The 26,884-nt window shown below is 39.7% G+C and overlaps 1 protein-coding gene, 3 long non-coding RNA genes and 2 pseudogenes across 9 annotated transcripts in view; 3 read left to right on the top strand and 3 right to left on the bottom strand.

Annotated features, from left to right (window-relative positions):
- Positions 1-26,884, bottom strand: part of LOC135332379 (uncharacterized) — a 50,694-nt gene that overhangs the window by 22,369 nt on the left and 1,441 nt on the right. Inside the window, exons 2-5 of the mRNA XM_064527716.1 lie at positions 26,719-26,851; positions 26,331-26,405; positions 25,804-26,237; positions 25,474-25,745 (exon numbers count right to left, since the gene is read on the bottom strand). Of these exons, the coding sequence (XP_064383786.1) occupies positions 25,474-25,531 (58 nt within the window). The 5' untranslated portion in view covers positions 25,532-25,745; positions 25,804-26,237; positions 26,331-26,405; positions 26,719-26,851. The remainder of the gene's footprint in view (positions 1-25,473; positions 25,746-25,803; positions 26,238-26,330; positions 26,406-26,718; positions 26,852-26,884) is intronic.
- On the top strand, positions 367-1,402 carry LOC135330768 (uncharacterized). Its single transcript, XR_010392864.1, has 2 exons — positions 367-773; positions 1,242-1,402. It is a non-coding gene; the product is annotated as an uncharacterized LOC135330768 (long non-coding RNA).
- LOC135333942 (uncharacterized) lies at positions 1,623-2,722 on the top strand. Its single transcript, XR_010394140.1, has 4 exons — positions 1,623-1,705; positions 1,886-1,958; positions 2,049-2,326; positions 2,380-2,722. It is a non-coding gene; the product is annotated as an uncharacterized LOC135333942 (long non-coding RNA).
- On the bottom strand, positions 7,756-8,794 carry LOC135342532 (uncharacterized; annotated as a pseudogene).
- LOC135342522 (DNA primase large subunit-like) lies at positions 15,344-17,131 on the bottom strand (annotated as a pseudogene).
- Positions 17,313-24,445, top strand: LOC135332842 (uncharacterized). 6 transcript variants are annotated; one of them, XR_010393654.1, is made up of 15 exons: positions 17,313-17,391; positions 17,556-17,668; positions 17,748-17,884; positions 18,039-18,246; positions 18,397-23,365; positions 23,415-23,470; positions 23,530-23,563; positions 23,614-23,664; positions 23,718-23,801; positions 23,856-23,872; positions 23,924-23,965; positions 24,017-24,062; positions 24,111-24,168; positions 24,217-24,263; positions 24,324-24,445. It is a non-coding gene; the product is annotated as an uncharacterized LOC135332842 (long non-coding RNA). The 6 variants fall into 6 exon arrangements; XR_010393652.1 differs by having other exon boundaries at positions 23,718-23,872; XR_010393650.1 differs by having other exon boundaries at positions 17,320-17,391; positions 18,397-23,137; positions 23,315-23,365; positions 23,718-23,965.

Raw genomic sequence — 26,884 nt, 5'->3', positions numbered from 1 at the left:
TTGGCACCTATATGTGCTTTGTGCTGCATGAGGCCTGATTCATAGAATGACATGGTCCAGTGTGATGGCTGTGAGACCAGTGCCCTGTGGTATACTACTGTACATGCATGAAATGTGTGTGTGTGAGGAGAGCTGCATTCAGTAACTGGCACTGCATAGACTGTGAAGACCATAGAAGACTGTATTGGTGTATTTTGAGAATGCACTGTCACATAATGTTACCGCTGTTGCGCTGTTAATGGGGGGCCTAAAATTTTAAGAGGGGGCCTAAAATGTTAAAATTCTAGGCCCGGGGGGGGCCCAATCTCATGGGGGGCCTAAAATTTTATGACACCGGTTTATAACCCACATGGGTGAACTGCAACAAGTCAATAACGTAGGAGGAAGGGGGTCTTTTAGCCTCGATCCTAGGCCGCACTGAAGATGAGGCCTTGTAAACACCAATAGCTAGGGCATCTTGGCATCATAAATTATACTCTCTGAGCTGACAAACTTGGGTATCATCAAGTACAGTGCTACGTGGAGGGAGTTGAATACAGCAATGAAAGGAACAGAGAAGAGGCCTACAGATTCAAGGTGGTATTAGAGTCGAGTATAAATTAATACCTCAGTGGTACCCTTACCTCCTCTAGCTCTCTTCGGAAAGTATCGTATGTGTGGCCGACTGGTGTCAGTTCTCAGTGAGCGCCCCCTCAAGTCTGGAGGGTTAGGTTGTGAGGTTCATGGCTTACCTGCATGCTGTGTTTGACTGGAGAGGATCAACGGAGCAAAAAGTAAGATTTTTAATGTCGCGTTCTAAATGGAGGTAAATGTAGCCACAGCCTAGTCTTGATTCCATGCCCACTGGAAAGGCATAAGTTTGAAATTGAGGTAGTTAGACTAGGTACTTGGTGTATACCTACCTCCGAATAATAAAAAAAAACAACCTCTGGCAGAGGTATTTAAAAGTGTCACTTTAAATTGAGGTCTTATGGTAACTGTATTTAGACTAAGCAGGACCAAACACAGTATATTGCTCTTGTCTGCCTTAAATGTGTTTGGAACGTTCATGCAATAATAGATCCGTGATTTATTTCAGGCCCAAATTGTCCATAGCGTGGGCTATAATTATATTATTATAAATGGGTGCATGTACTTTTCAGAATTTTTCATTAACTGAAAATTGATTATTTCTATACACATTACACCCTCCTCCTACATTGTTTGCATGGTAACCCTCTCTCTCTTTCTCTCTCTCTCAGGTGAACTAAAGAGATGTCGCAGTTAACAAGATAGCCAGCTGCTGGGATGTCACGAGGGAACGAGAGATCAGTTCTCTGAAGTCCATAGTCTTATTATTAGTCTTGTAACAGTTGTGTATCACATGCACTCTCTCTTGTTTTAAATAATTCAGCAGCAATGTAATATTACAACCAGAATAACTATAAAATTAATGAACATAAACTTGGGAATGCAAACATTGTACCTATATACTCCTCCTTCCAGGAGTTGGCTTGTACAGAAGTGGGATCCTTAAGGCCAACAGCTAGCTGCCTAAGCTATAATTATAAACATGGGAAACAGCCCATGTGTGTGCAAAAACAAGAAGGGGGGTGGGGCTCACTATTTCTGCACATGCGTAGATCTGATTGCACAACCTCCTTGTGGGGATGAAGAAACTCACCAGAGGAAAATGGTGTCTTTCCAACCACCCAAGCAACTGATGGTAAGTGGATTGCTGTGTTTAATATAAAAATCCTATAGTTGTGTATATGTAACTAGTAAGCGCAAGCATGAGTTTTGCTGTTAGGTCATTTTCACAATAATATTATTCTGTGCATTAATAATTCTGCAGTCTGTATTCTGCAACCAGCTAACAATTATTGCCTGTTTTGCTGTTTTGCAGATGTTTCACCTCTTAGTGACAACACAAACCAGCGAGCGAGATTGATGTCACTGACTATGGAGGCACTACACTAGTGAGGACTTTATTCAGTATTTTATTATTAAGACTATATACAGTGTATTCAGCAACCATGCATGCTAACAATGTTATTGTTGTTCTGCAGATGTCTTCACATTTCAACTCTAAGTGACAACTTGGTTTTAAAACTTCTTATGACCTTCTAGCACACGTCGAGTGCTTTTCAGAGTGGTTTTCTGAACATGCCATGCAGCGAGATTGAGCACAGTGGTCGATAGCCTCCTTCACAAGGCCTCAACAAGGGGCCTGGAATCGAGGCTAAGTGATCGAGTGATGGTCTGAACAGTGCAGCGAGAGTGTCACTGCAGGCTTGCTTGTGAGCACTATAATTATGGTGATGGAGGCAAACACACAATTAGACAAGTGAGGAACATAATAATTATTGAGTATAAGTGACTATCTTTTTTCTCTCCCAGGCCTTCCAGCTGCAAGGGTGTACAAGACCCCCCCCCTGCATGAGAGTCTTAATCCAGTTACCCCATGCAGACCCCCCCCCCCCCCCCACAACATCCCATCAGGTGAGCATAGTATTGCTGAGTGTATGGGGAATATATTACTGGTTACACTCAAAGTAGGTCTATAGAGTGTATGTAGAAGTGTCTTATGTCTGTGGTTTACCAACTGTTTTGCCTCAGTCACACACTTGTGGGTTTTGTGCAGAGTGGGAAATGTATACAGTGACTTGCAACAGAGTGCATGCCACAGCAAAACCACTATTAGATTGTTAGAAAATACTTTTAGAACCATAGATTGAAGAGTTATAGAGGAATAGGAAACGTTGGTATCTCGAGTAACATCCGCACTATGCTGCGGTTTAATTGAGGCCATCACAACAATATCTATTTCTACACCCAGTGCATAATAAACTACAATTAAGTAACTGTGCATGCTTAGTCCGTGCAACTCACTTATATTTCAAGGTCTATACCTATTGTATAGTAGTCATAACCAGCACGCTTACATGTTACATGTTCCAATAGCTCTAAAACAGCCTTGGGAACGGGTGCATGGAAAAGCAGGACACGGACACGGACACCGGACATGGACACGGACATGGTCGCAGAGATCTATAGTCCAAAAACGATCTACATAATTATTATTATTTCTTTGTCGCCCAATGCCAATAATAATTGTAATTATCATTGATGACACCAATGCCAACAATAACTATACTGCAAAATACAGAAAACTTATGTCAGTATAAAAATAGTTACACACAAAAAACTCAAGTTCAGTACAAAAACAGTTACACAAACGACAGTTACACAAACGACATACAAACTCGAAGTTACAAAGTCAGACCAAACTCAGTACAAAGCAAATCCAAATGACAAGGCTGAAGCAATTCTTTGTCCATTATTAATTCAGCTGGGTAGAAAATGGGTGCATCAAAGTAACGGAAGAAAATTTAGCATGGTAGTAGGGTGTTTCTTAAGTCATGTGACATCTCCCATCGCCCAGTATGAGGGTTCTGAAAGAGAACATGTTCTTTGTGCTGAGTAACAAGATCATCAAGAGTGTGATCAATTTTTCCACGGCAGCCTTGACACCTGGAGATCCTAGAGTTCGAAAAAAGAATCCGAAATGGTTGACCCACTGAGTGCTGAGGAGATCGAGATGGATGGTATAGTGGGGGTGGCCCAGAAAGAGGACCTTGCCGGCACACTGTTAACAGAAATTGGAGAATAAAGTCCAACTGAATTGTGACCAAAAGTGGCATACAGAGCACTTATTCCAACAGAGTACACATTCCGTTGTGATGAAGCAGATGGAGCAGACAATTCATGCTCAGAGCTACCAAAGGGAGAGTTGTAGAGAGAGGGTGGGCAGGGTGTCCTTGATACTGATCGGTTTTTCACTTCACCAATGTTGTTGTCAGAGTCAGAAACGATGACTATGGGACTATTTACTCATTTTCAGCCCGGATTCAAGAAGATAATTATAACTATAAATTATGTCTTGTCTACTATAATTATTATCACCATGTGGCTTGAACGCGCATGTGCACAAAAGTAGTCTATGTGTAAAAAAGTTCATGTCCGTGTCCATGTCCGGTGTCCGTGTCCGTGTCCGTGTCCAGCTTTTCCATGCACCCGCCTTGGGAACATATAACTTTATTGGAAAGTGGACTAGACTTTCACTTGCAAAAGAAGACTGAGTACCATGTAGTATATCGTTAGGGCCAAACCAAACCTGTGATAGCAGTGTTGAAAAGCTTATAGTATGTACATGTATCTGCATGAAGAATGCTTGGCCATTATACAGAGGTGGCCTTTATAGGGGCTGTTTTATTTAGAGTTGGTGCAAGTTTAGGCTTAAGAAATCATTATCTATTGTGGTTTTGCTGTTAGGAAATTTTCTGTTGCACAATGGCCTTGTTAACAGCATTGAACATGCATGTGTTCTTATCACTTTGATTCCCACTGACTACACATGCATCACATCTGCAGACTAAATTACTGCTGCATGCGTGCAAGTCCCGTTTCTACGATATCAAAGGATCAAGATCTGTGACAGAAATCAGAATGAAACTCAAGTCTGGTATCTTCCATTGTCAGAGCTCCGCGATAATTATAAGGTGAACCAAATTAAAACAGATACTACACTTTGCCCATACCTAATTTATAATAATGCTAAATTGATTTCAATGAGGTAACACATAAAGTGGGCAAAGTGTAGGACTGTATTATTATATCTCTATTGTAATACCTAAGGGAGAATGTTAATTTTCATTTAGCTTATGAAATTAAGAATTGGCGGACTAGTTTAAAAAGTTTGAAGTGTTTGGAGGAGAAGCAATTTCATTTTTGCCTCATTTTGCTCTGAAGCAGAGGTACAAGTATAAGTCAGTGCTCTTGTACTAGCTAGCTTCAATCTGTGTGTGGCCTTCTCTCGAGGAGATAAAACGAGCAGCTGACCTCGAGACTTCTGGTTGTACTTATATTGAAAGTATTTTCACAGTTTTGCATTGGTGCCATCTGAGCTTAAGAAATGTGAACAAGTGTGTGTGTCTCTGCTTCTGAGCAAAAGTCTGACTACCGTATAGCGGGTAATTTTCGTGGTGTAAAAAATTCGTTTAACTGAGAAACAGTGATTTTCTGGAGTATAAATTTTGTTTGCATGCACTGCATTGCATGCGTTACAGTAAACCATGCCTACGTTTCCGTAGGGGAAATTTTTGTGTAGGCCATAAAGCTTCCCCACGAAAATAACGAATATTTTACATCACATCACCCGCTATACGATATGCATATAATATAGTATACAGCCTGTTTCAGCCGCGTCAAGCTCAGCGACCGGATATCCGTTTGTCTCACGGTCAGTTCAAGCTTTTTAGCGTGACGATCGCTGCTTTTCTAACGATCGTTTGTATTATATTATGAACAAGACAGTAATATTTCTACTGAATGAAACTGATACAGATCAACAACTAAGCGCCTGGAGCCGCCACTTGCCTCGAGGCAGAAATAATGTTGTTCAAATTACCGTAATGAATTGATCGCGCGTTTCAGACAAGAAGTCACGTTACTTTGATGCGTTCATGCGTTCAATACTCTCTTCTCATATTAAACACATGTCCCGTGAACTCTGTTGACCTAGAGGTCAAGGGTCACATGACTGTGGTTAGATTTTGGGGGAGTCCTGAGAGAGGGCCCCCCACAGTTAACATTAAGCAAGTGAGTTTGGGGGGCCCTCATTCAGTCCCCTTACCGATAATCACATCGTTAGATGGAAATAGGTGATAGGTAGTAACCTACTGGGGGGTGGGGGGGGGGGCACGCTCGAAAATTAAGCAACCAGTTAACATGCAGTTATGTAAGCAGCTGTACTTGCACATGTAGGCTATGCTTGCGCGGTATCTATTTTAGTGTTTAACATTGAGAAGGTACACTCAATTAATAGCAAAGAACCTCATATAGCGCCATACAAATAATAATCTTTCAGTGTATACTGTCCATGTCAATGTGGTCTGTGGTCATGCGAGATCATGCGGGATGGTACTAACCTGTCGTCACTCTCCGTCCTGGTATTTCCACACCCTGTATGTACAACAGAGAAGTATAGCACATTGTCAAGTTAATTGGTCGAACTACTGCACCCTTAATAATTAATGATTCACGCTAGTTGCTCCAAAACAATGGAGGGCCTCCCTAATGTCTCCTTTGCTGACATCAGCAGAGAGGCTTCCTAAATATACTTGACACCATTTGTTTGACGCTGTCTGTGAGGGACTTAAATGACCTGAAACATTTGCATGCAAGCTAGCTAAGTTTAATAGAAGACATGCATGTGTCACTGATATAATGTTCACCTTGTATAAATGTAAATATAGCATGCATATAATAGTCACCTATTAAAAGGGATGTGACAATCTCAATCACTCCCTGTGTTCCGCTAGTCAGAGCATCTGTCTCAGAAGCTCCACCACCATCACCACCACCACCATTCTTGCCATCACCACCACCACCATTCTTGCCATCACCATTACCACGTACCAGCACCACCCCTACATTGTATCTCTACAATCAAACAATTAAAAGGAGGAAGAGCACGAGTTACGGCCGCCAGAGGAGAGGGAGCACACTGGGGGTTGTAGGAGTTGCCATTCATCACAGTTGTTCAAACTGGCAACCAACCACACAAGCAAGTCACCTAACTTTTACTGTAAAATGTAAAATACATGGTCTTGCACATGTGCATTGATGCATATAAAATAACTGTCAAGAATACAATGTATACAAGTGATTTGGAGTGTTGGGTCCAGTTTAATTAATTAATGTTCTTCTCTGTGTTGCTGATCATTGTCGTTGGGTTGCTGTGGTGGTGGTCGTATGTCTGTACAATAAAAAAAATCAACGATAATTGTCAACATACAACTATTGAAACGATTATTTTTTGTGAACTGTTTTTCACTGTAATTGTAATTTTGACTGTCACACTAGATCCTGCACAGGGGCCTGCTTCACCCTCCCCTCCGACACCGCCATATCTAACAACACATGTAAAAAAAGAGCGGTCTGGCCAGTACCGCCTAGCTAGGGGGTAAGCCCTGAAGGTACTACTTTTTAGGGTAGCATAAAGTACTGCTTTTGAGGGCAGCATAAGAATTTGGAATTTTGACACAAACTACTAAAAATGAATATACAAGTGATTTAGTTCGTACTTTAAAATTAATCAATCCATGTTCTTGCTGGTTGTCGTTGTTCTGTGGTTGCTGTGGTGGTCGTATGTCTGTACAATACAAAAAAATCAACAATAATTGTCAACATACAACTATTGAAACGATAGTTAATCTTTAGCTCAACCCTTACTAGACACTGTAATTGTAATTTATAATTATGGTGTCACTAGATCCTGCAGTTCACCCTCCCCTTCGACACCGCCGTATCTAACACATGTAAAAAAAAGCGGTCTGGCCAGTATGGTTCATGAGATATGGATTTTTAAAGATAAATGTGTATTAATTCTGTATTTTGTTGTTTTAATTAAAACGGGGAAAGGGTTAATTCATACACAGAATAATATACAGACTACACAGACTAATAATTGTATACACATTGATTCTATGCTACTTTCTCAGGGCTCGCAGTAATTATTTAGCAATGCCAGTCTAATTGTCAGATCATACTCATTTTTGTCCTTACAGGAAGATCAATTGGCCTGACATCACAATTATTACAATTTTGTACATTTTATATTTTCAGACATAACATGAGATCATGAGAACAGAACAAGAACAGAACAAAAACTAATACATGGTACCATGCATAAAAAAACATTGACAAAATTAATTAACATAACCATGATGATTCCCAGTCCTCGAAACAAAATTCAGGAAAATCTGACCCTAGATCATTGCCACTAGTGCTACTAGCTGATTTCTGTTTAGGTTTCTGATTAAGTCTTCTTGTTTTAGCATTAAGCCATAAATCTATAGCTCCAGTTGCATTCCATTGACTTAAAGGTGGGCCTTCTACAGTAATTCGTACAAGTTGATCAAGGTTATCTTCACCAAGAGAGGTTCGTCTGTTGGACTTGACTATCTTTAGCTGTGAAAGCACACGCTCCAATCGACCATTACTTACAGGTAACGAAAATAGTAGTTCGACAACGGCTAAGACATTCGTCCATTTCTTGGCGTCAACAGAGTTAAAAATTTTCCACCACACTATCTTGTAGTCTTGTCAAACTATATCAAGGTAGCGTTTCGTATAGTCAACCATGTCATCCCATTCGTCCTGGACAGTTGCAATGTCAATACCGGCTCTTTCTAACGGCACTTGAAACTGAGCACACACAGATGTCAATGCGTTGTGTCCAAATGATGCACCCTCATCTCTTCCCCATCCATATGTTGCCAAGATAGTGAGTGAGTTATTCATCAGTTCTACATGCTGTACTTTTACTCGATTTCGTACACAGGTTTGAACTTTCTCCATGTAGTCTTTCGAATGGGATTTAAAGAAATCTTGAGCCTGCTGGTATTTTTTCACCCGAGCTTCTTGGTAAGTTAGATTGTCATCTCCATTAGTAGGGTTTAGTCGGTCCATCACTTTCTTTACAGTTGGGAGAGCTTCAAAGTCATCACTTTTCATAGTATCAAGGTGCTTTTTAACATTTAGCAGTGCCTCAGCAGCTCGTACAACACATAATTATGTCATCTTCCTGAAGTATCTTGCAAAGCTTAGAGCATGGTTTCAACAAGTCATGGAAAAATGCACACCCTATAAGAACTTTACAGTCGGACCACTGTCGAGCATAACCCTTTAACTTCTCTCTGTCAGCAGACTTGAAAGACTTATCTTCAGACATAGCTACCAAATGGGACAGGTACACTCCATATTTATCAATCACTCGTCCCAGGGCTGCAACTTTGTGGGCCACAAAACGAGTACCACAAGCCCTAATGGGCCTATTTCCTCCACTCTGAGGTAAGTCGTTTTTTGATAAACACAATCGTAATTCCTGCACAACATCTTCCAACTGAGCACATTTTTTGGGGGACTTCTCGTACGGATAATACAGTCGCATTAGCATCTCATCAAGAGTAGCGAAATATGTAGCTTTGAGAGCATCTTTCAATGCAAGCTCAAGCCGATGGGCTAGGCACCAGAAAAATACAACCCATGATACTTCATTTTCCATGAATCCTCGCAGCCCCCCAGCTCCCGTATTGACACTTGCGCCATCTGTGCCAAAACCAATCAGTTTATTCCTCCAGTCAGTAATACCAATGTACTCCATAGCTGCTTTAAAACATTCAAACAGGGTCTGAGCATCTCCCCGTTTTAGCTGTCAAACAATTAAAAACTTGTTTCTTACGTGGACCGAGCCATCATCGGATTTCGGGTCAAAGTACTGAATGGTAAACAATTCGTCTTCAATCGTTCCAGCATCAGTTGTACCATCTGACTGAATGCTGAAAAATTTAACGCTCGATAAAATTTTAAGTAGAATCCTTTGTAGATCCTGGGCAATGTACTCAACAAATGTAGCACATGCATGATCATTAATGTATCCATGACCGAGGTTAACCCCATGGTGTTGTTCAAGCATACAAAAAGGCTTCATTTTAATAAAAGGTAATTTTTCTTTAGCAATCATGTATGCTACCTCAAATTTTCTGGTCACTACCTGCCTTGAGCCTTCATCCAAAGTTGAGAGAGCATTTGCAATTGGGGAATACTCGACAAGGTCAACCCCTTGCTGTTTCTTGTATAAAATCATGGCTTTTTTATGCATTGTACTAGCAGCATGGTCCTTGAAGCTTGATGTTCTAAGATTTTTCGAGCCATCCACAAATGCACTGTTATATATAGTTTCTTGTATTTAACAACTTATCATTGAATTTGAAGCAGACAGAACATTTCAAGCAGTCTATATGGACTCGATCGACAACATCGTATTTGAGCCATGTGGAAGTCTCAAGTTCTTTGTCATATTCAGTTATCCAGTTATCCACACTTCTTTTTAGTAGTATTCGTTTCTTCTTTGATGGCTCATCTGAGCTAGTAGTATGAGGTCTCTTTCTAGAACTTGAACTAGCACTTACACTAGAACTAGGCGGTACAGAAATAGAACTAGAACTGTCTGACATTATTTTTGTTAGACTAAACATTAAATTGAACTGTCACGTGTGCATTATGACCGGATATTGTCCGTTGACCGACTGTAATTTCGAGCCCTGCTTTCTTGATTTCAACCTGTTGACAAGGTGCATGCATGGTGCCAGCACATCAACACAACATTCATGAAAACAGTAAAAACTTACATTTTTCCCAATTTGTTTGGCTTTTATTGCCTTTTCAGCTGACGTTTGCAAACCAAATGTGACGAAGGCGTATCCTAGCTGGAGACAACAAGCAATGCATTGCAATTTTATATGAGTGGATGCATAGTACTAACCCCTTGTCACTCCTTGTCGTCCTGGTATTTCCACACACTGTACAACAGAAAAGTATAGCACAGTCAAGTTAATTGGTTGAACCACCACCCTTAATAATGAATCACGCTGGTGGCTCCAAAACAATGGAGGGCCTCCCTGATGTCTCCTTTGCTCACCGCAGCAGGGAGGCCGCCCAAATACACCTTGCATAATTGTTTTGATAGTGTCTGTGAGGGATAGAGGAATGAGTGACCTGAACTCATGACAAGTTGAGTAATTATATAATTATGACATGCATATTCAGCTCGTTTATTACCCAAATGCATGCCCACTGCTTTCAGCCCTTCTTTAAGGTCACTGCCCACTGCCACGATTTTGTTTACAGTCCTCCATTTTATACCTCAAAGCGTGTTAGAATCTAAGTATCCGACTACAAGTCATGGCTGGAGCCGAAACTGGAACAATTTTATGCTTATCGTTGTATAATAAAGCTGTGTTCTCATTTTTACTGCATTTACTAGTTTTTGGAGTTATTATTATTGAATTCTTAACCCCCAGCCCACAAATCGCGGTATTCTGAATTAAAGTATACTTACAGAAATGACACAATACTAGTTCAGTAAACATAAGTTACAAAGTGATTTTGATTCTTGCTATTCTTCGCAACCTTTCTGCTGTGTGTCATGAGACTAGATTCAGACATGCATCTTAATTATGTACGGCTAGTAGAAGGCAGGATCTGTACATTGTAACGTGTTAGTGTAGATATTGGCAAACACTGAAGCGCAGTTGAGAACTCAAACTCATGGATTTTTATCGAGATTACATAACTTATGATGTGCTGCGCTATATAGACGTGACAGTTTATGTTTATTTATATGTTATACTTACGCTGACACTTCCTGTCGCCTGTCGCCTGCATGTAACACTGGAGGCAGTACAGTTTCGTGTTTGGTTGGCGGCGCTTTGAGTGAGCACCGCAACAACCATCTTTTTGTGAAGATCTGCACAAAACGAATATACCACGTAAATGAATGTTTGCATTATATAATTTAGACACGTATCATCGAATGTCGCTAATAGTCGCACTCTCCAGCTCGTTTACTCATATTCAATGTCTGCACGTAACGATAATAGACGTGTACATATAAGTGCCATAGTTAACAAGAGCAGACTTATGGGTTCCACATTTTCTTCGTTGTGTGTCACAATAATTATGTTTAAAAAACCCTTTCCGGTTCGAATGTTTTTGCCACATGGAGTTGAACTTCGCTCAGTTGAGAACTTGGATCATAGAATATCTGAATAATTATGATGAACAGTAAAAAAGGAATGTCAGTGACAATTTGTACTGTCACTAACTTATACACGCACTCCATCATCCATTCATTCTTCTGTTCACTCTGGCTCTGAGAAATAACTTGCAAATAATTGAAACCTTACGAATCAGAGAACTGAGAGATCTTTATCCAAATGCCTTATTCTTGTTTCAATAGATAAGGAAGGTGCGACAACAGCACGTTGTAAACAGCTTGGGAAGTTATCACCCATTTTCAACCGTAGCTGCTGCTTGAAGTCCTGAATATAGGATTACTGAGGATTGCATAAATGAATCAACCCGAACTCACGTCATCTTTGATTATTTCATCGACTAGTCGTTTCTTGATTAGAGGATATCGATGACACTTCTGGGATCGAGACTGTCTGGATAATACATAATTGATTCTTATACTTTAATTTCCACGTACCTGTGGACAAGTGTGCACGGTCAGCACATCATAACTTCCGTCATTGAAAACATATTTTTTTTATTTGTTGCTTTTTTGCCAGATTTTTGACTCACACTGGTGGGTGCAAAACATTCCTGATATCCCTGTTGTGGTACCAATAGGGAGGCCTCCTATGTACATTTGTATTATTTTTAAATGCAGCTATAACTATCATTATGGATAGACTAACCTTATTGGTGCAATTGCCACGGGCTCCAGGAAGGAAATTGTTGCATGGCCTACCTCCCCGGGCACATACACAGTTGAGGCATGTGCCAGTTATGCATCTGCAAAACTTTGTTAATTGGAAACCATCTAGAAGCTAGCTGATAGAGGATAGATCTAGAGGCCGGTGCTGTCTTCAGATTGTGTCGTTGTTGGCAGTTATACACAACTCATTTGGTAGGCACACATCCTCTGCAGCTCCCAGTCGTGCACCTGCAGCAGTTTACTGATGCCATGCCGGAGAGAGCACTAGAGAAGATGAGGCCCTTTTTATAATGATTAACTAATAATAATACTACACGTGAAGTTGTTACTCTGATTTCAATCTGTGAACAAAGTGCATACAAGCCAGCACATCACACAACTATATTAAAACTTACTCTTTTTTCTTTAATTATAATGCTTTTAGCCTCAATAGCCTTCTCTGCTGCTGCTTTTGTTTGAAAGTAACGAATCCAAACTAATTAAAATAGTTTTGGCTTCAATAGCCTTCTCAGCCGTGGCTTTGCTTTTTAGGGTGGCAAAGGCGAACCCCTGGGCTGGGATGAGCACAATCTATATACCTTAAGGTGACATATTTTCACAGGTAGATTTGTTTGCGTTTTTACAGTTTTGTACATTTTGCGGTATAATTTTTTGCGAAATGTCGATCTGGATACATTAAACAAGAGGGCGGCCAATTATTTGCGAGTACTAATTTTTGCGATTTTACTCTCAATCGCAGAAATAGCAGAAATTAATACACGCGAAAATATGTCACCTTAAGGTACATATAAATTATGCATAATATAATATTATGCTATATAACATACTACTCTTTTCTGGAGTTTCACCTGTGACAAAGTGTGTGCCAGGAACATGCACATTAATTTACATCATTTTTAAAATTATTTTTCCCCTGTATACGTCATTGTCAGCTGACACTTTTGCGAATGTGGCGAATGTGGTGCCAACTATTAAAACTTACTCTTTTTTCTTTGATTACAACAGGTTTGGCCGCTATAGCTTCTCAGCTTCTGCAGCTGTTTGGTCACAGGTGAAACTCCAGAAAAGAGTAGTGTGTTATATAGAAACAGAGCATAATATTTTTGCAACCCTAACCCATAGGATGGGATGATATATGAATATAATATTATACTCTGTTTCTATATAACATACTACTCTTTTCTGGAGTTTCACCTGTGACAAAGTGTGTGCCAGCACAACAGGAACATGCACATTAAACTTACATCATTTTTTAAATCTATACCCTAGCTTATAATTATGATGACTCACGCTAGTGGGGCCAAAGCACTGATGTCATCTTTGATTGTCCCTGCAGCCCAAATGCACTTTTTTGTCCATTATAATTACCGTATAATAATTATTATCTTCTAATTTATAGGACACTTCTAATTACCCCGGACTCTCTTTTGGGCAATTTTCGTTGTTCTAATACAACGGACACCGTCCAGTGCTTTAATATTACATTTGTTCTAAATATCCGGACAATACTTTGAAAAGTTGAGTTACATTCACAGACGGCAAGTAAGACTTAGAGTGCTGCAGTTAGATAGCTAGTTTTAGATAGCTAGTGCAACTATTCAATCGCACAGTGTTCTATTAAACTTAGCTATCTTGCATGCAGCTGCTTGCTTGTTCTAATTATTCCAGACACTTCACATGCTCTATAAAAATCTGTTCCAATTATACCCGGACAATTTCCAAAATAATTATAACACATCAAGTACATTGAAATAATTATTACATGCCATCAGCGTTAGCATTGCCGATATTGTACATTCATAATTAAGCTATTTTAAACTGCTTCCTATAGGCAGACATAGTGGCGTGGCAGAATACCTCGACCAGCCATCAGTAACAATGAGCAATAGATTCAGTGAAGAACAAAGATAAATTGGATCAGCAGTTGAGAATGGAAACTTGGATCAGTATAAATTATTATTATAGTACCAATTATATTTTTTGCTGTTCGATAAATAAGGTATGTAGGAGGTGGGCTTTTTATATCGTAGATGGTTAAGAGTGGCCATTAAGTACATTACTGTTTAATATGATCACATTTCTTTTTCTTCAGGAGACTGGATTATTTCGTGGTGTCTGAGTGGCTCCTCCCTCATGTAATTGATGTGGTGATTCGTAAGGAGGTGTTTGGGAGCGACCGTTGCCCATTGGTGATTGGATTGACAGACCACACCCACAAGAGAATGACGAACCCTGAATTGATTGGCTATCACTAGCTGCATTTAGCCATTATACGACTATCTAACATAGAATGCAAACAAATAACAGTTAATGTGAGCACTTTTACTTATAATTATGTTCTGGTGATGACTACGTTTTTCATCTTTCTCCCTCTATTTTCTATCTGGTTGCCATGGTGTTGCAAGATGTCCACTCGTGAGTCGTGAAGGGATAGTATAATTAGGCTAGGTCAAGTATAATTAATTACCCATAATTAATTAGCTTCTGGGGAATAAGAGACTTAGAAAGGGCGGCTAATTTATGAGACACAGACCATCAGATTCCCTAGCTGCCCACTTTATACAAACCACTTCCGGTGACCCAAAGTAGCGCTTGGGTTATTCACAGGGCTCCGGAGCTGGTGGTTGGTGGGTGTCGGGAAACTGGCATCTGCCATCAGAGCGCTACTTTATCCGGAGTTCTGTAACTCTCAGTATGCACTGCTAGGTGTAGTGTACTTTATGCTGCCCTCGAAAGCAGTACTTATGCTACCTTAAAAAGTAGTACTTATAGTACTTATGCTACCTTCAAAAGTAGTACTTATGCTGCCCTCAAAAGCAGTACTTATATGCTACCTTAAAAAGTAGTACTTATGCTGCCCTCAAAAGCAGTACTTATGCTACCTTAAAAAGTAGTACTTATGCTACCTTCAAAAGTAGTACTTATGCTACCCTAAAAAGTAGTACTTTACCTCCTAAGCAGTTTCTGGCCAGACCGCTTTTTTTTTTTAAACGTTAGCACTGACTGAATTGGCTGAGTAGATTATATAATTATAGGATCTGCTCTGCTTGTCATTATAGTATAGTGACTCAGAGAACTGATCTTTCGCTAATGACAAGTGCAAGTGGCACACGCAACACAAAAACGTATACACAGCGGATCAAAGAGTGTTTACTACTAGAGAGCATGTGGTATATACATACAGGTGGTAGGATATAACTGGTGGTAGAATATATAGCTAGAATTGGTCCATTTCTTCTTTAAAGTTCTGCATGTCTTGAATTGATATATCTCCACAAAAATCATCCTCTGCTTTCACTTCAGTCTTTACAGTTGGCAGTCTTGTCTCTTGTTTACCACCAGTGTCCCCACGCTGCATTCGGCTCTCCCGGAAATACTGAGAGGGGTGCTCCAAACTGAAAGGGGCAGCTTCAATCTGAAATGACAAACCAGTATTATAAACAAATAAAAACAGCAGAAGGATTTATTAACTCACAGCATGAGTGATCTCATAGTATTTCTGACAGGCTAGTTGGTAGTGGTCATCCTTCAGATATAGGCGGTGATGTTAGTGACTCCTTTATGTGAAACTCCATGAGTGGTGAGCATCTGTCGAATGTGACTATCATCCCAGTGACGAAAAGGACACCCTATAATTATATACAGACAAGTATGAGAGAGTACAAGAGTATTGTAGGTGAGCTCACCGTGATGGTCTCCTTGGCCTGGATTGTTGGAGAGAATGATTTTGAGGCAACTGTAGGGAGTGTATATAGTTGGCCCTCTTGCCCTCTTTACCATAGCTGTGTCTCACATTGTATGCATACTGCTTCTCAAACTGTGGGAACAAAAACAAATCAACACCAAATCAAATGTACAACATGTGCCTATAATAGTGTACACCTTCTCTGGTTCCATTTTCTTGACAAACTCTGCTCTCCAGAAGGCCATAGCTTGGTCCAGTGTGAGTCCAATGCTCTTGAGGAACAGTCCGTACTGTAGACGACCGAAGTGCCTCAGATGGTGTTCTTTGCGCAGGGTCTCATACAGGGAGGAAAGGACTGCTTCGAGACCTACACAAATTATATAGGGAATCTATATAATAACCACACGTACACACAAATCTACGCTGTACAACAAAAATGCAAGCCATGGTTAATTATTTAACTAATCTGAAGCACATGCACAAAGACTCACGGAGTCAATCTGGGCCAGTGAGATGCTTCCCTGCAGATTCTCTCCCACACTGGAGAAGTCCTCACCAAGGTAGCGATGTTTGATGGTCTTGAGCATGGGGGCAATCCTCTCATCATCATCCACCACTGGTAGGTGATTGCGGGTCTTCTGCAGGGGAAGAAGAAATGAAGTAGATGATGGGTACAGAGAGGGGTGTGTTTTACTTACCACTAGTTCCTCAGAAAGCTTCTGTCTGAACTTGTTGCACACCAAACGAGCAATTATTTCCTCATTGTTGACGGGTATGTACACAGTGCCCTGAGGGGACGGTAGGTTACACACAGACACACAGTGCTTGCAGAATGGAAGCTTACACTCTTGATGACCACTTATCTGCTCTGAACCAAGTCCAGGGCGTCAGCAAATGGTACAATGTAGAAGCTGTCAGGACTATCTCGATAGAAATTCAGTTCTTCATCCTTCAGCTGGCCAAAGAATTTGAGCATTTATTTATATTTGCCTAAAAATTAATAGTTATAGACTCACCTCACTGTCTTCCCTGCTGACAACATCAAAGTTGAAGTCATCTTTGTAGCTGTTAAAGAACTCTGCTCGCTCAGAAAACCCTAACAATTCTCTAAATCTCATTCTCAGCAACTCTGTTTCCAGCCTGAAACCTGAAGATGTCTCAGAAGAAGGGGGTGGGGCTCACTATTTCTGCACATGCGATAGCCTCGATCCCAGGCCGAGTTTTCGCTTTTATAACGATTAGGCAAACAACTAGTTGTTTGCCTAACCGTTATAAAAGCGAAAACTCAGCCTGGGATCGCGACTAAACCTCGTGGTTGAAATTCAACTCTGTGGAGAAACTCCAACATGGTGGCTTGTTCTTCCAGCCTAAGCGACTGGTAAGTGGATTGTTGTGTACCTATAGTGGGTATAATCATAGTAACTTTTGTGCTAATAATTATTTTATGTATGTAACTAGCAAGCGTGAGTTGTTGCTGTTCGGCATTCTGCATTCTGCAACATTTCAGTCTGCAACCTATTAACAATTATTGCTGTTTTGCAGATGTCTCAACTCTTAATTGACAACACAAACCAGCGAGATTGATGTGACCGACTGCTGAATGTGCCAGCAGATACACAGCACTAGATTACTAACAGAAGCACTCAAATAAACAAGTGAGTCAAATACAAGTGAAGGAACATTATTCAGTATGTTCTATAAAACTGCATGCTAACGATCACTGTTGTTTTGCAGATGTCTTTCACATTTCAACTCTTAGTGACAACACAGCGAGACTGACTACTGCATGCGTATGTGGAGGTGCAATACAAGCTCTATATCATTATATGGACTGAACAGTGCAGTGTTGGAAGCAAGCACACGTTAGACAAGTGAGGAATATTATTCCGTATAAAATTATAGTCTTATGATTGTAGCTATAGTTATTTAGCATAATTTCATGCATGAAGCATAATTGTTGTAATACTTTTAAATTAACTCAAGTGACAATATATAATTAATTATATTCTTTTTTCTCCCATGCAGGTCTTAACTCTGCAAGAGTGTACTGGAGCTAGGTTGTTTCCCAAGGGGTAGTCACTCCAATGCCATTGAAATTTGTAAACAAGAGTCTCTACAGTATGATGGGAGTTCAATGAAGTTTTGGATAACACCTGCATGTCCTGTTGTTATTGTCTGTTGGTTACCACCTGGGCACTCCCCTGGACTCTGAGACAACCCTCAGTTGTGAGAAGTAGGTATTGTCTTATGTGTGTGGTTTAGCACAGTCACTTGTGGTTTTGTGGAGAGAGTACAGTGTGCATAATTAGTGTCTGCATGTGTATATAGTGCTTTGTGACAGCATTGAACACTTATCACTTTGAATATTCATGCACATCTGCAGACTGATGAAATAATAATGGTCTGTTGCTTGCAAGTTCGTTTCCCGTTTCTATGCTATCAAGATCGTGACAGAAATGAAAGTAGTGTGACTGTCTCTCTTCCTTCGACTGAGCTCTGTACGTATCAGGTGAAATAAATACAGATATTACACTTTGCCCATTCACTGTCCAATAGTGCATGCAAAGTAATGTCCCACTGCAAGGTATCTAAGTTTGTTCATCATTGTTAGAATATTCCATAGAGAAGAAACGCTCTCGATGTTTCAATGCTTATACATAATTATATGATTGATTTTGATGGGGTACACACTCAGAACAAGTGTTATGGGCAAAGTGTATGACTGTCAGGGTGCTCTATCTGTTTTATTGTTTGGGAGAAGGTAAATTGAATATAAAGGAAGTTTGGAGAGGGTCCCCCTATAGGGAACATTTTTCATATGGATTCTCAGAATGAAAGCCTGATGCCATTTATATAGCTTTTGAAATTAAGAATTTGCAGATAGTAAAGTATCCTCTGTATAATGCCTATAGGGGGTTCGAGAGCTGGAATCCCCCTCCTGCATGTTAGTATATAATCTTTCCATCAAAATGGAAAACGTTGAAGACCAGAGCTATAGTTGAAGATGATCGGTTTTTGAAAGATTTCCACACGTGGTGGTAGCCTACATTAATAAGAGTTGCACCTTGCCAACCTCTGAGCCCTCCTATACTTGTCTAAAATTGCTACGCCTTGCACTATTGCATGTCTTAAATCAGATAGGATACTGAGTGACATTGGTGTGTTAACGTAACCCCATGTTGTAAGGACAACAATGGAGGAAATGCTAGATCCAATAAAGCCAATGCTATTGTGTGGTTAATTAGCAATTGTCCAGTTCATTCTTATGGCAACAGTAGGAGGACAAGTGCTGTGGTCGACTTCCCTCATGACCCCTTTAAACAATCCAACAAACTAAAACTTACCGGGGGAGTTCGTAGTAGCTGCTTGGAAGTTTTCTGAACGGGGGTGGTTGTTCTAAAAGTATTTTCATGGTATAAAGGCAAATAAATAAATAATTCAGACATTCGTGATACTACAACTATATCCCTTTAGACTTCAAAATCACGTAGAAACTTCCTAAACAGTGCCTACCATAATTATAGCAGGTAAATTTGGGGAGCCTAATATTTCGCAAAGAGGCAATTCTTATCTATATTATTGGTGATTTTTAATTTGATAATTGTGCTGTGTGGTATTATTGACCTCATGCGATACTGTGGCTCAACCTGGCTAAAAATCAAGCAAAAAAAAACATTGGTGCTATTTTTAATTTTGGCGCCCCTCACCTTTTGAATTGGCATATTGCCATGGTTACTATAAATTCTCACCCTGACGTTTAATCTTGACTTCTGCTCATCTCTGACTGATTGCAGCTGAAATTCATTTGTCGCCAAATGCAAAAATTTCTGGTTGATTATATACATTTGAAACTGGAACACTTTTGTGCTTGTCGTATAATAAAGCTGTGTTCTCATTTTTACTGCATTTACTAGTTTTTGGAGTTATTATTATTGAATTCTTTAAGCCCCCAGCCCACAAATCATGGCCGTTATTCTGAATTAAAGTATACTTACAGAAATGACACAATGTATTAGTTCAGTAAACATAAGTTACAAAGTGATTTTGATTCTTGCTATTCTTCGCAACCTTTCTGCTGTGTGTCATGAGACTAGATTCAGACATGCATCTTAATTATGTACGGCTAGTAGAAGGCAGGATCTGTACATTGTAATGTGTTAGTGTAGATATTGGCAAACACTGAAGCGCAGTTGAGAACTCAAACTCATGGATTTTTATCGAGGTTACATAACTTATGATGTACATGTAAGTCAAGTGTTCAGTGGGTATGCCTATGATTGGAAGCAGATTAGTTTTTAGACGATGCCTTTACACTCTTGAGTACCCAGTCTATCCCATCATGCATGTTGAGATCAAAGTTATTCATGGCACATTGTATATGTATGTATACTGCTCTCAAATGCATGCTGTAAGTACTGCAGTTGGTCTAAGTCTGGTATTATACTTAAATTAGCAACTACTCACTTTTTACCATCTACCCTTTACAGTGAGTAAACATCAAAGCATGTACAATTACCTAGTACGTATAATAATTCCAATAGGCACAGCTCTATGGTACCCAAAACCAGACTCAATGGTACAATATTCTAATATTCTCGCTGATAGCTAGGGCTAAGTGTCCTACTCACCGCAATCCCTTCTTCAGTTTTGGCCGAGCATGGTTGTATCTGCCATCGTCTGTCAGTCAGCTCAGCTATAGCTTCATATCGTTGCTGATCTGTGGGGAATGAAATGATGATCACACAATTCTTGTAGGTACATCAGTCATGTAACTAAGGTCTACTCTCAGCTAGAATAAACGGAATAGTACACTTACATCATCAGCTTTTAAAGCCATCCCTAGGTATTGTTTATTTGCAAACACTAGTAGGGGTACTCCAGTGAATTTATCCTCCACCAGAAGCTCATCCAACTGTACTCGTGATTCTTCTAGTCTACCAGAATCAGTGCTATCCACAAGTAGATCTGAGGTGTCAATGATGTGGGCTTAGCAGGTTTTACCATAATAATTATAATTATATAGACTAAAATTATAGCCGTACATTTGTATATTATTTTGTACATACATGCATAGATAATAGAGACAGGGATTGGAAACGTTCACGTGACCCAGTATACAACCCACGTAGTGACATCTTGCAGCTGTGTCGTATGCGTGTCTCGCGGTTACAAGTGTTAATTGTTTGTTTACTATTCTACTCTTTTGACAATTGGATGGCTATGAATCTGCTTTAGACCACAAAACTGTGTAGCCACCCCCGCAATCATCTTATGTGTGCTATACCAGTGTTAAATCTCTGTTTTCTGCAGGAAAACCTCTATGAAGAAAGGTTAGTAGAGAGTCAAAGTGTTACAATATACTTGTGGAGTTTTTAGAACTTTATTAAAGTTTTCTGTACATTTTTAGAAACAAGAGTAGGTTCATTTGACAGCACTGTGTTGCACTGTCTTGTTGATTAGTCCAAATACATGTTTAAGGACCAGTTGTAACAGTAAATCAGTGCAGAATCATTGGTTGCTGTGTGGAGTTTTCCTGACCTTGCAAATGATTAAGAACAAGTGTTAAGGAGTCTCATTTGCTAAGAAGTGGTTGTAGAAATGCATGGTTAATAAAGATTAACATATAAATACTCTGAGAGATCACAACATTAAAATGTCCTGCATGTACATGTACGTATGTATGTGTAGGTAATACTGATGGAACATAGACAGTTTACGTTTGGTAAATTAAATGTAATAATGCTGAAAGGCACCGACTAGGGTCTTGAAGGCTCAAAACCAGCCCAACAGTGCACACATACACAATGATCACAATGATTCCGTATCAGAAAAGGTAAACTTAATGGTAACAATTTCGTTATTGCTATTGTTCACAGGTTCCATCTCTTGCTGACATCCAGTCTAGATATTTATTAGTGCCGTCATACATCGAACAAAGTAGTAATGGTGTTCTTCTCATTTATTTCAATCTTGGCCAACTCCTGAGCTGCACCTTGAAACATCGATCACAGTTTGAGATTTAAGTCTCCCTGGCCCTGAGCAAGCACTGCCACAATTTTTTTCCACAGATATTGGTAATCAAGCTCACTTGCTGCAGTACTACCAGTGACTGTTTCTGCCTAGCCTGTGCCTGGAGACTAGCTTGCTGCTTGCATGCCATAGGAATATTAAACTATTGCCACCTGTCATGTAACTCTATTAAATCCCCACCATTAATTGGTCACGTGATGGAGACACGCATATGAACCAAGAATGCTATGAATATCATTACGTTTCCAATCCCTTTCTGTGCTCTATTATCTATGATACATGTAGTACAATCCTGGATATAGACGTGACAGTTTATCTTTATATCTTATATACTTACGCTGACACTTCCTGTTGCCTGCATAAATATAGTTTGCTGTTTGGTTGGCGGCGCTTTGAGCACTGGAGCACCGCAACAACCATCTTTTTGGTGAAGATCTCACAAAACGAATATACCACGTAAATGAATGTTTGCATTATTTAGACACGTATAATCGAATGTCGCTAATAGTCGCACTCTCCAGCTCGTTTACTCATATTCAATGTCTGCACGTAACGATAATAGACGTGTACTACTAAACCAATCACCATGCCTATAGGCTGACACAAGAACCGCCTTCTTGAGTTCCGCTGCCCACTGCTTTCAGCCCTTCTTGAAGGCCACTTCCCACTGCCACGATTTCTTTTACAGTCCTCATTTTATATCTTACACAGCCAAAAATCCACGGGTCCGTTTCAGGCCGTTAGTTGAAAACGGGCCGTTACGGGCCCGTGAACGGCCTGTATACAGGATGTAGCCCACCCACGTCCTGTATACAGGCCGTTCTCACGGGCTGTAAACAGGACGTTAGCCCACGTCCTGTTTACAGCCCGTGGATACAGGCCTGTATCAGGGCGTAGCACCCACGTCCTGTAGCTTATGCGCATGCGCTAGCTTGGGGCAGGATGACGTCACCTGACTACAAAAAGAGAATGAGACAGACAGAGCTCTAAGAAAAATCCTGCTGCTTGTCACAAGAGGAGCTGCTGGTCCAAAAAGACAACTTGAAGAGGACTATACAGTCCATTACTATTAGTCTACCTGTGAACAGAAAAAGGTGAAGCTGTAGCAGCATGTTATTATAACAGTTATATTATTTTTATTGAACTTTCTCATAGCAGTTTGTGTTCCTCTAGTTCCACAGCTATTTCAAATCTGTAGTGAATTTGACCTCTAGTGTAGTTGGCAGCAAAGGTCTGTAAATTTCACCTCTACTGTATGTTTATAAATTCAGGTTTGCACGTTGTTATGGACTTGAAGCTGGAACACCGGCCAATTTTACAAGGTAAACGTTTCGTTTTGCTTCCTTTTTGAAATAATCCTCCTCATCGTAGGCTCCCATCTGAAGTTTTTTCACTTTTGATAAAGAGGTGTTGAAGAATGCTCCCAGGTTTGTTATTCTCTTTCACTAGCATTCACATATTAAACATGCGATCAAATTGACTTTAGATAATGCTGCCGAGTTGAAGTCTGGACTAATTACGTAAGTGCCACTGTTCTATTGTGTTTTGTGATACGTTATTGCTTCTGTAGACACTAGATGTTGTCAGAAGAATGAACTAAAAATAAAGCAACAGTTTCCTGGTAAGAAAATTCAGCAACTATGTAATCTGTGTGAATAGCGTATTGGTGTACAGTTGCGAGATATCTTCGAGATGAAAAAGAGCCCTTGTAATGTGTACAGCACACTGTAAGCTGTTGACTGACTTCATAGTACGCCGGTAAGATTATTCACAGTGGTGTGTTCTTCTTTTAATCTCCTAACTCTTATTCAGATGTTGCAAAACTCAAGGTTTGTTTATTGTTTTCATCTTTAGCACTCGTTACACATGTTATTTAATAGATTTCTTTATTGGCATGCCGAGTTGGAGTCTGGATGTGTTAGGTAAGTGCCATTATTTTGTATGTGTTTGGTGATGCATTATATGCCTCATAGATTGAAGTTTTTAGACAAATGATAAAGAGAATGCAACAATTGCCTGGTAAGCAACTTAGTTTAATCTATGTGAATAAGTATTATTAGTGTACAGCTGGCGAGCTATCTCGGAGATGAAGAACGGCCCTTCAAGCTGACTTCATAGTACGCCGGTAAGCAGTGGTGTATTTTTTGTACAATTCCCAGCCTCTTCTCCTCAGAGTCTATCTTTGTGTATCTGCACAAAAACAAGACGAATATAAATACAGTAAGTTAGTATACTTATGTGGCGTTAACGTACGGTTCAACTGGTTGTTTTTATCTGCAGTGCCACCGTGGGATGTGAAGACACGGACATGATAATGAGAGACATAATTATATAATGTAGCTGAACAGAAATTAATATATCTTGTTCTTGTCTTCTTTGTCTTTGAATTGTGACCTTTTGAAGCATGATATACTAGCTTATTAAATTGTGCATGAGAACAGTGATACAGGCTGAATACAGGCCGTTTGTACGGGCTGTTTACAGGCTGTATGTGAACGGCCTGTTTAGTAGTGTCTACCCAACGGTCCCGTATCAGGATGTGGTAAACGTCCTGTAACGGACATGTAACGGACCTGACACGCCCTGTGGATTTTTGGCTGTGTAAATCGTGCCTGACTACAACCCATGGCTGGAGCCAACCATTTTAAACTGGAACATTTTTGTGCTTATCGTTGTATAATAAAGCTGTTCTCATTTTAACTGCATTTACTAGTTTTTGGAGTTGTTATTAACTTGAATCAGAAGATTGGTTGTTGAGAGAATCAGTGAAGATTGCCATCACTCAAGTGGAATTTAAGGAAAGGATCGTCTTAATTTATGTTACCATTCTCTTGGCACTGTTTGAACACTTTACGAGCAATGTCATATTTACTCGTTCGTATATCAATCGAAATTCGAGCATACGATTGAATGTATATAATTATAGTACTATAATTGTTTTTTATAATCTGGATTAGTTTCACAAGAGCTCTGTAAGTTGCAGCCTCTGAGTTACTTGCCTGCATAAATTCTTCCACCCTGTGAACGCGTCTCTTTTAAACTGTCTATAGTATAAAGTGTACACAGTATATAAAGAGCTTTTAAATTTGGCATCATAATGAACTAGGGTAAATACTTAACCTCTTGAGTAGAGTGATAATTTATAATTAATAGATCTTTATTCTTGTAAAAAGAAATATTTCTTCACTGCCCGCTGTGCTATATGCAAGCAAGCACATTTCTGACAGTATAATTTACTCTTTTCAAAATTAATATCCGAGTTTGGCAGCATCACCCTTGCTCTCCCTGATCTTATTATTATAATAATAATTATAACATTTATGGTATAGCAAATTTGCAATTTATCTCTAAACATTTTTTCACTAGCTATAGGTCTACCAATACCAATTATTAATATACAAAAATTAATAATTATAACGACATCACTTACCAGTGCTACATCGAACCTCCTCAAGTAAGTCACAATCTCTTGATGACCTGCATAGCATGCAGTTTCTTTAATTTTCTTTTCACAAGTGCCTAGTGATGGTAATACAACTTGGCATCCTAATATGGCCTGACATTTATAATTTATAATGTTCAACTTTTAGATTTTTACTGTAACTTCGTCTTTTTCCATATTTTGAACTTTTTTGAACTACACCACAAAGTGTAAGAAAATTACAGCAACTCCTTGTATATCTGTGCAACTCGTGCACTCGTCTGCATATAGAAGTAGTTCAGTCAGTATAAGTCTTCATCTTAGGAAGTATTTATGTACCTTAGGCGATTGCTCTATATCTCTGCTCACGCGTCTGATTTAGGTATCAAGGCTCTGTCTTACAAAAAATGTTGTGTTTCCTTTGCTTCTGCATACCCACCTACCCTTGGATGTGATGACACTGTGGCCATAATTTATAGTCATCTTGAGACATATCAGTGGAAAGCCGCACTTTTCCAACAAGGCCGCTAGATCTCAAAAGTTGCACATGTTTCTCTTCAAGGAATGGCATACTTTCCACTATGAACAAACTACTCACCAGTCAAACAACTTCTGCACAACGCGAAGCCACCAAACAGTAGAGCAGTTGTCAGACATCAAACCAGACAACCAAACAGGTTATACTAGTATTTTACTATAGGGCTACCTAGTCAGTCCCAAGCCCCTCTTGAATTCCTCTTCTCCCATTGTTTTCAGGGCTTCATTGTGGTTTGCTGCAAAGGTGGTTAAGTACGTAAAAAAGGCATGAAACGAGAAACGGCAATCCCGTTTTCTATATAAGCAGTTGCCATTCTACCCCAACGTACCTTCATATCTCTTGCAAGCACAGCATTTTCATCATGGGGTCCCAGTACATAACTATTGTTCAATTTTGTTAATGCCTTTTAGGAATGGAATAAACAATGGTAAACTCAACTAGCCAAAATGAAACACAATAAGTACAAGTTGGAGAAGTTCCAAAACAATAGAATAAGATAACACGGTGATAATAATTATAAAGGTACCGTTTTTGATAATTATTTCAATTATTTTTTCGCTATTTCCATTTTCTAATACATAATTATACTAATGTTAAAAAGATAATCAACATTTACGTTAGTTGATTTAAAGTGATCGCGGAAGTGAGGTCGAGGGTGGAGACAATTAACTGCTTCCCCCTACCCACTAGAATAGATCTACTATATAGGGACTAACCTGCACGAAGACCCTGGGGGGCAGTATGTGCAGGGGCTGCCTTTCTTCTGGCACACACACGACTGACGGGTGCCAGTTCTACATCTACAGCATCTCGCGGTTGACATCTTTAATTTGTGTACATTCAACAAATCTAATCATTACATTTATAATTTATCAAGTCATC

This window comes from Halichondria panicea, chromosome 1, assembly GCF_963675165.1.
Source record: "Halichondria panicea chromosome 1, odHalPani1.1, whole genome shotgun sequence".
Lineage (NCBI taxonomy): Eukaryota > Metazoa > Porifera > Demospongiae > Suberitida > Halichondriidae > Halichondria > Halichondria panicea.
Note: the sequence above shows the minus strand (reverse complement) of the source record. Positions and strands in the feature narration are given on the sequence as shown.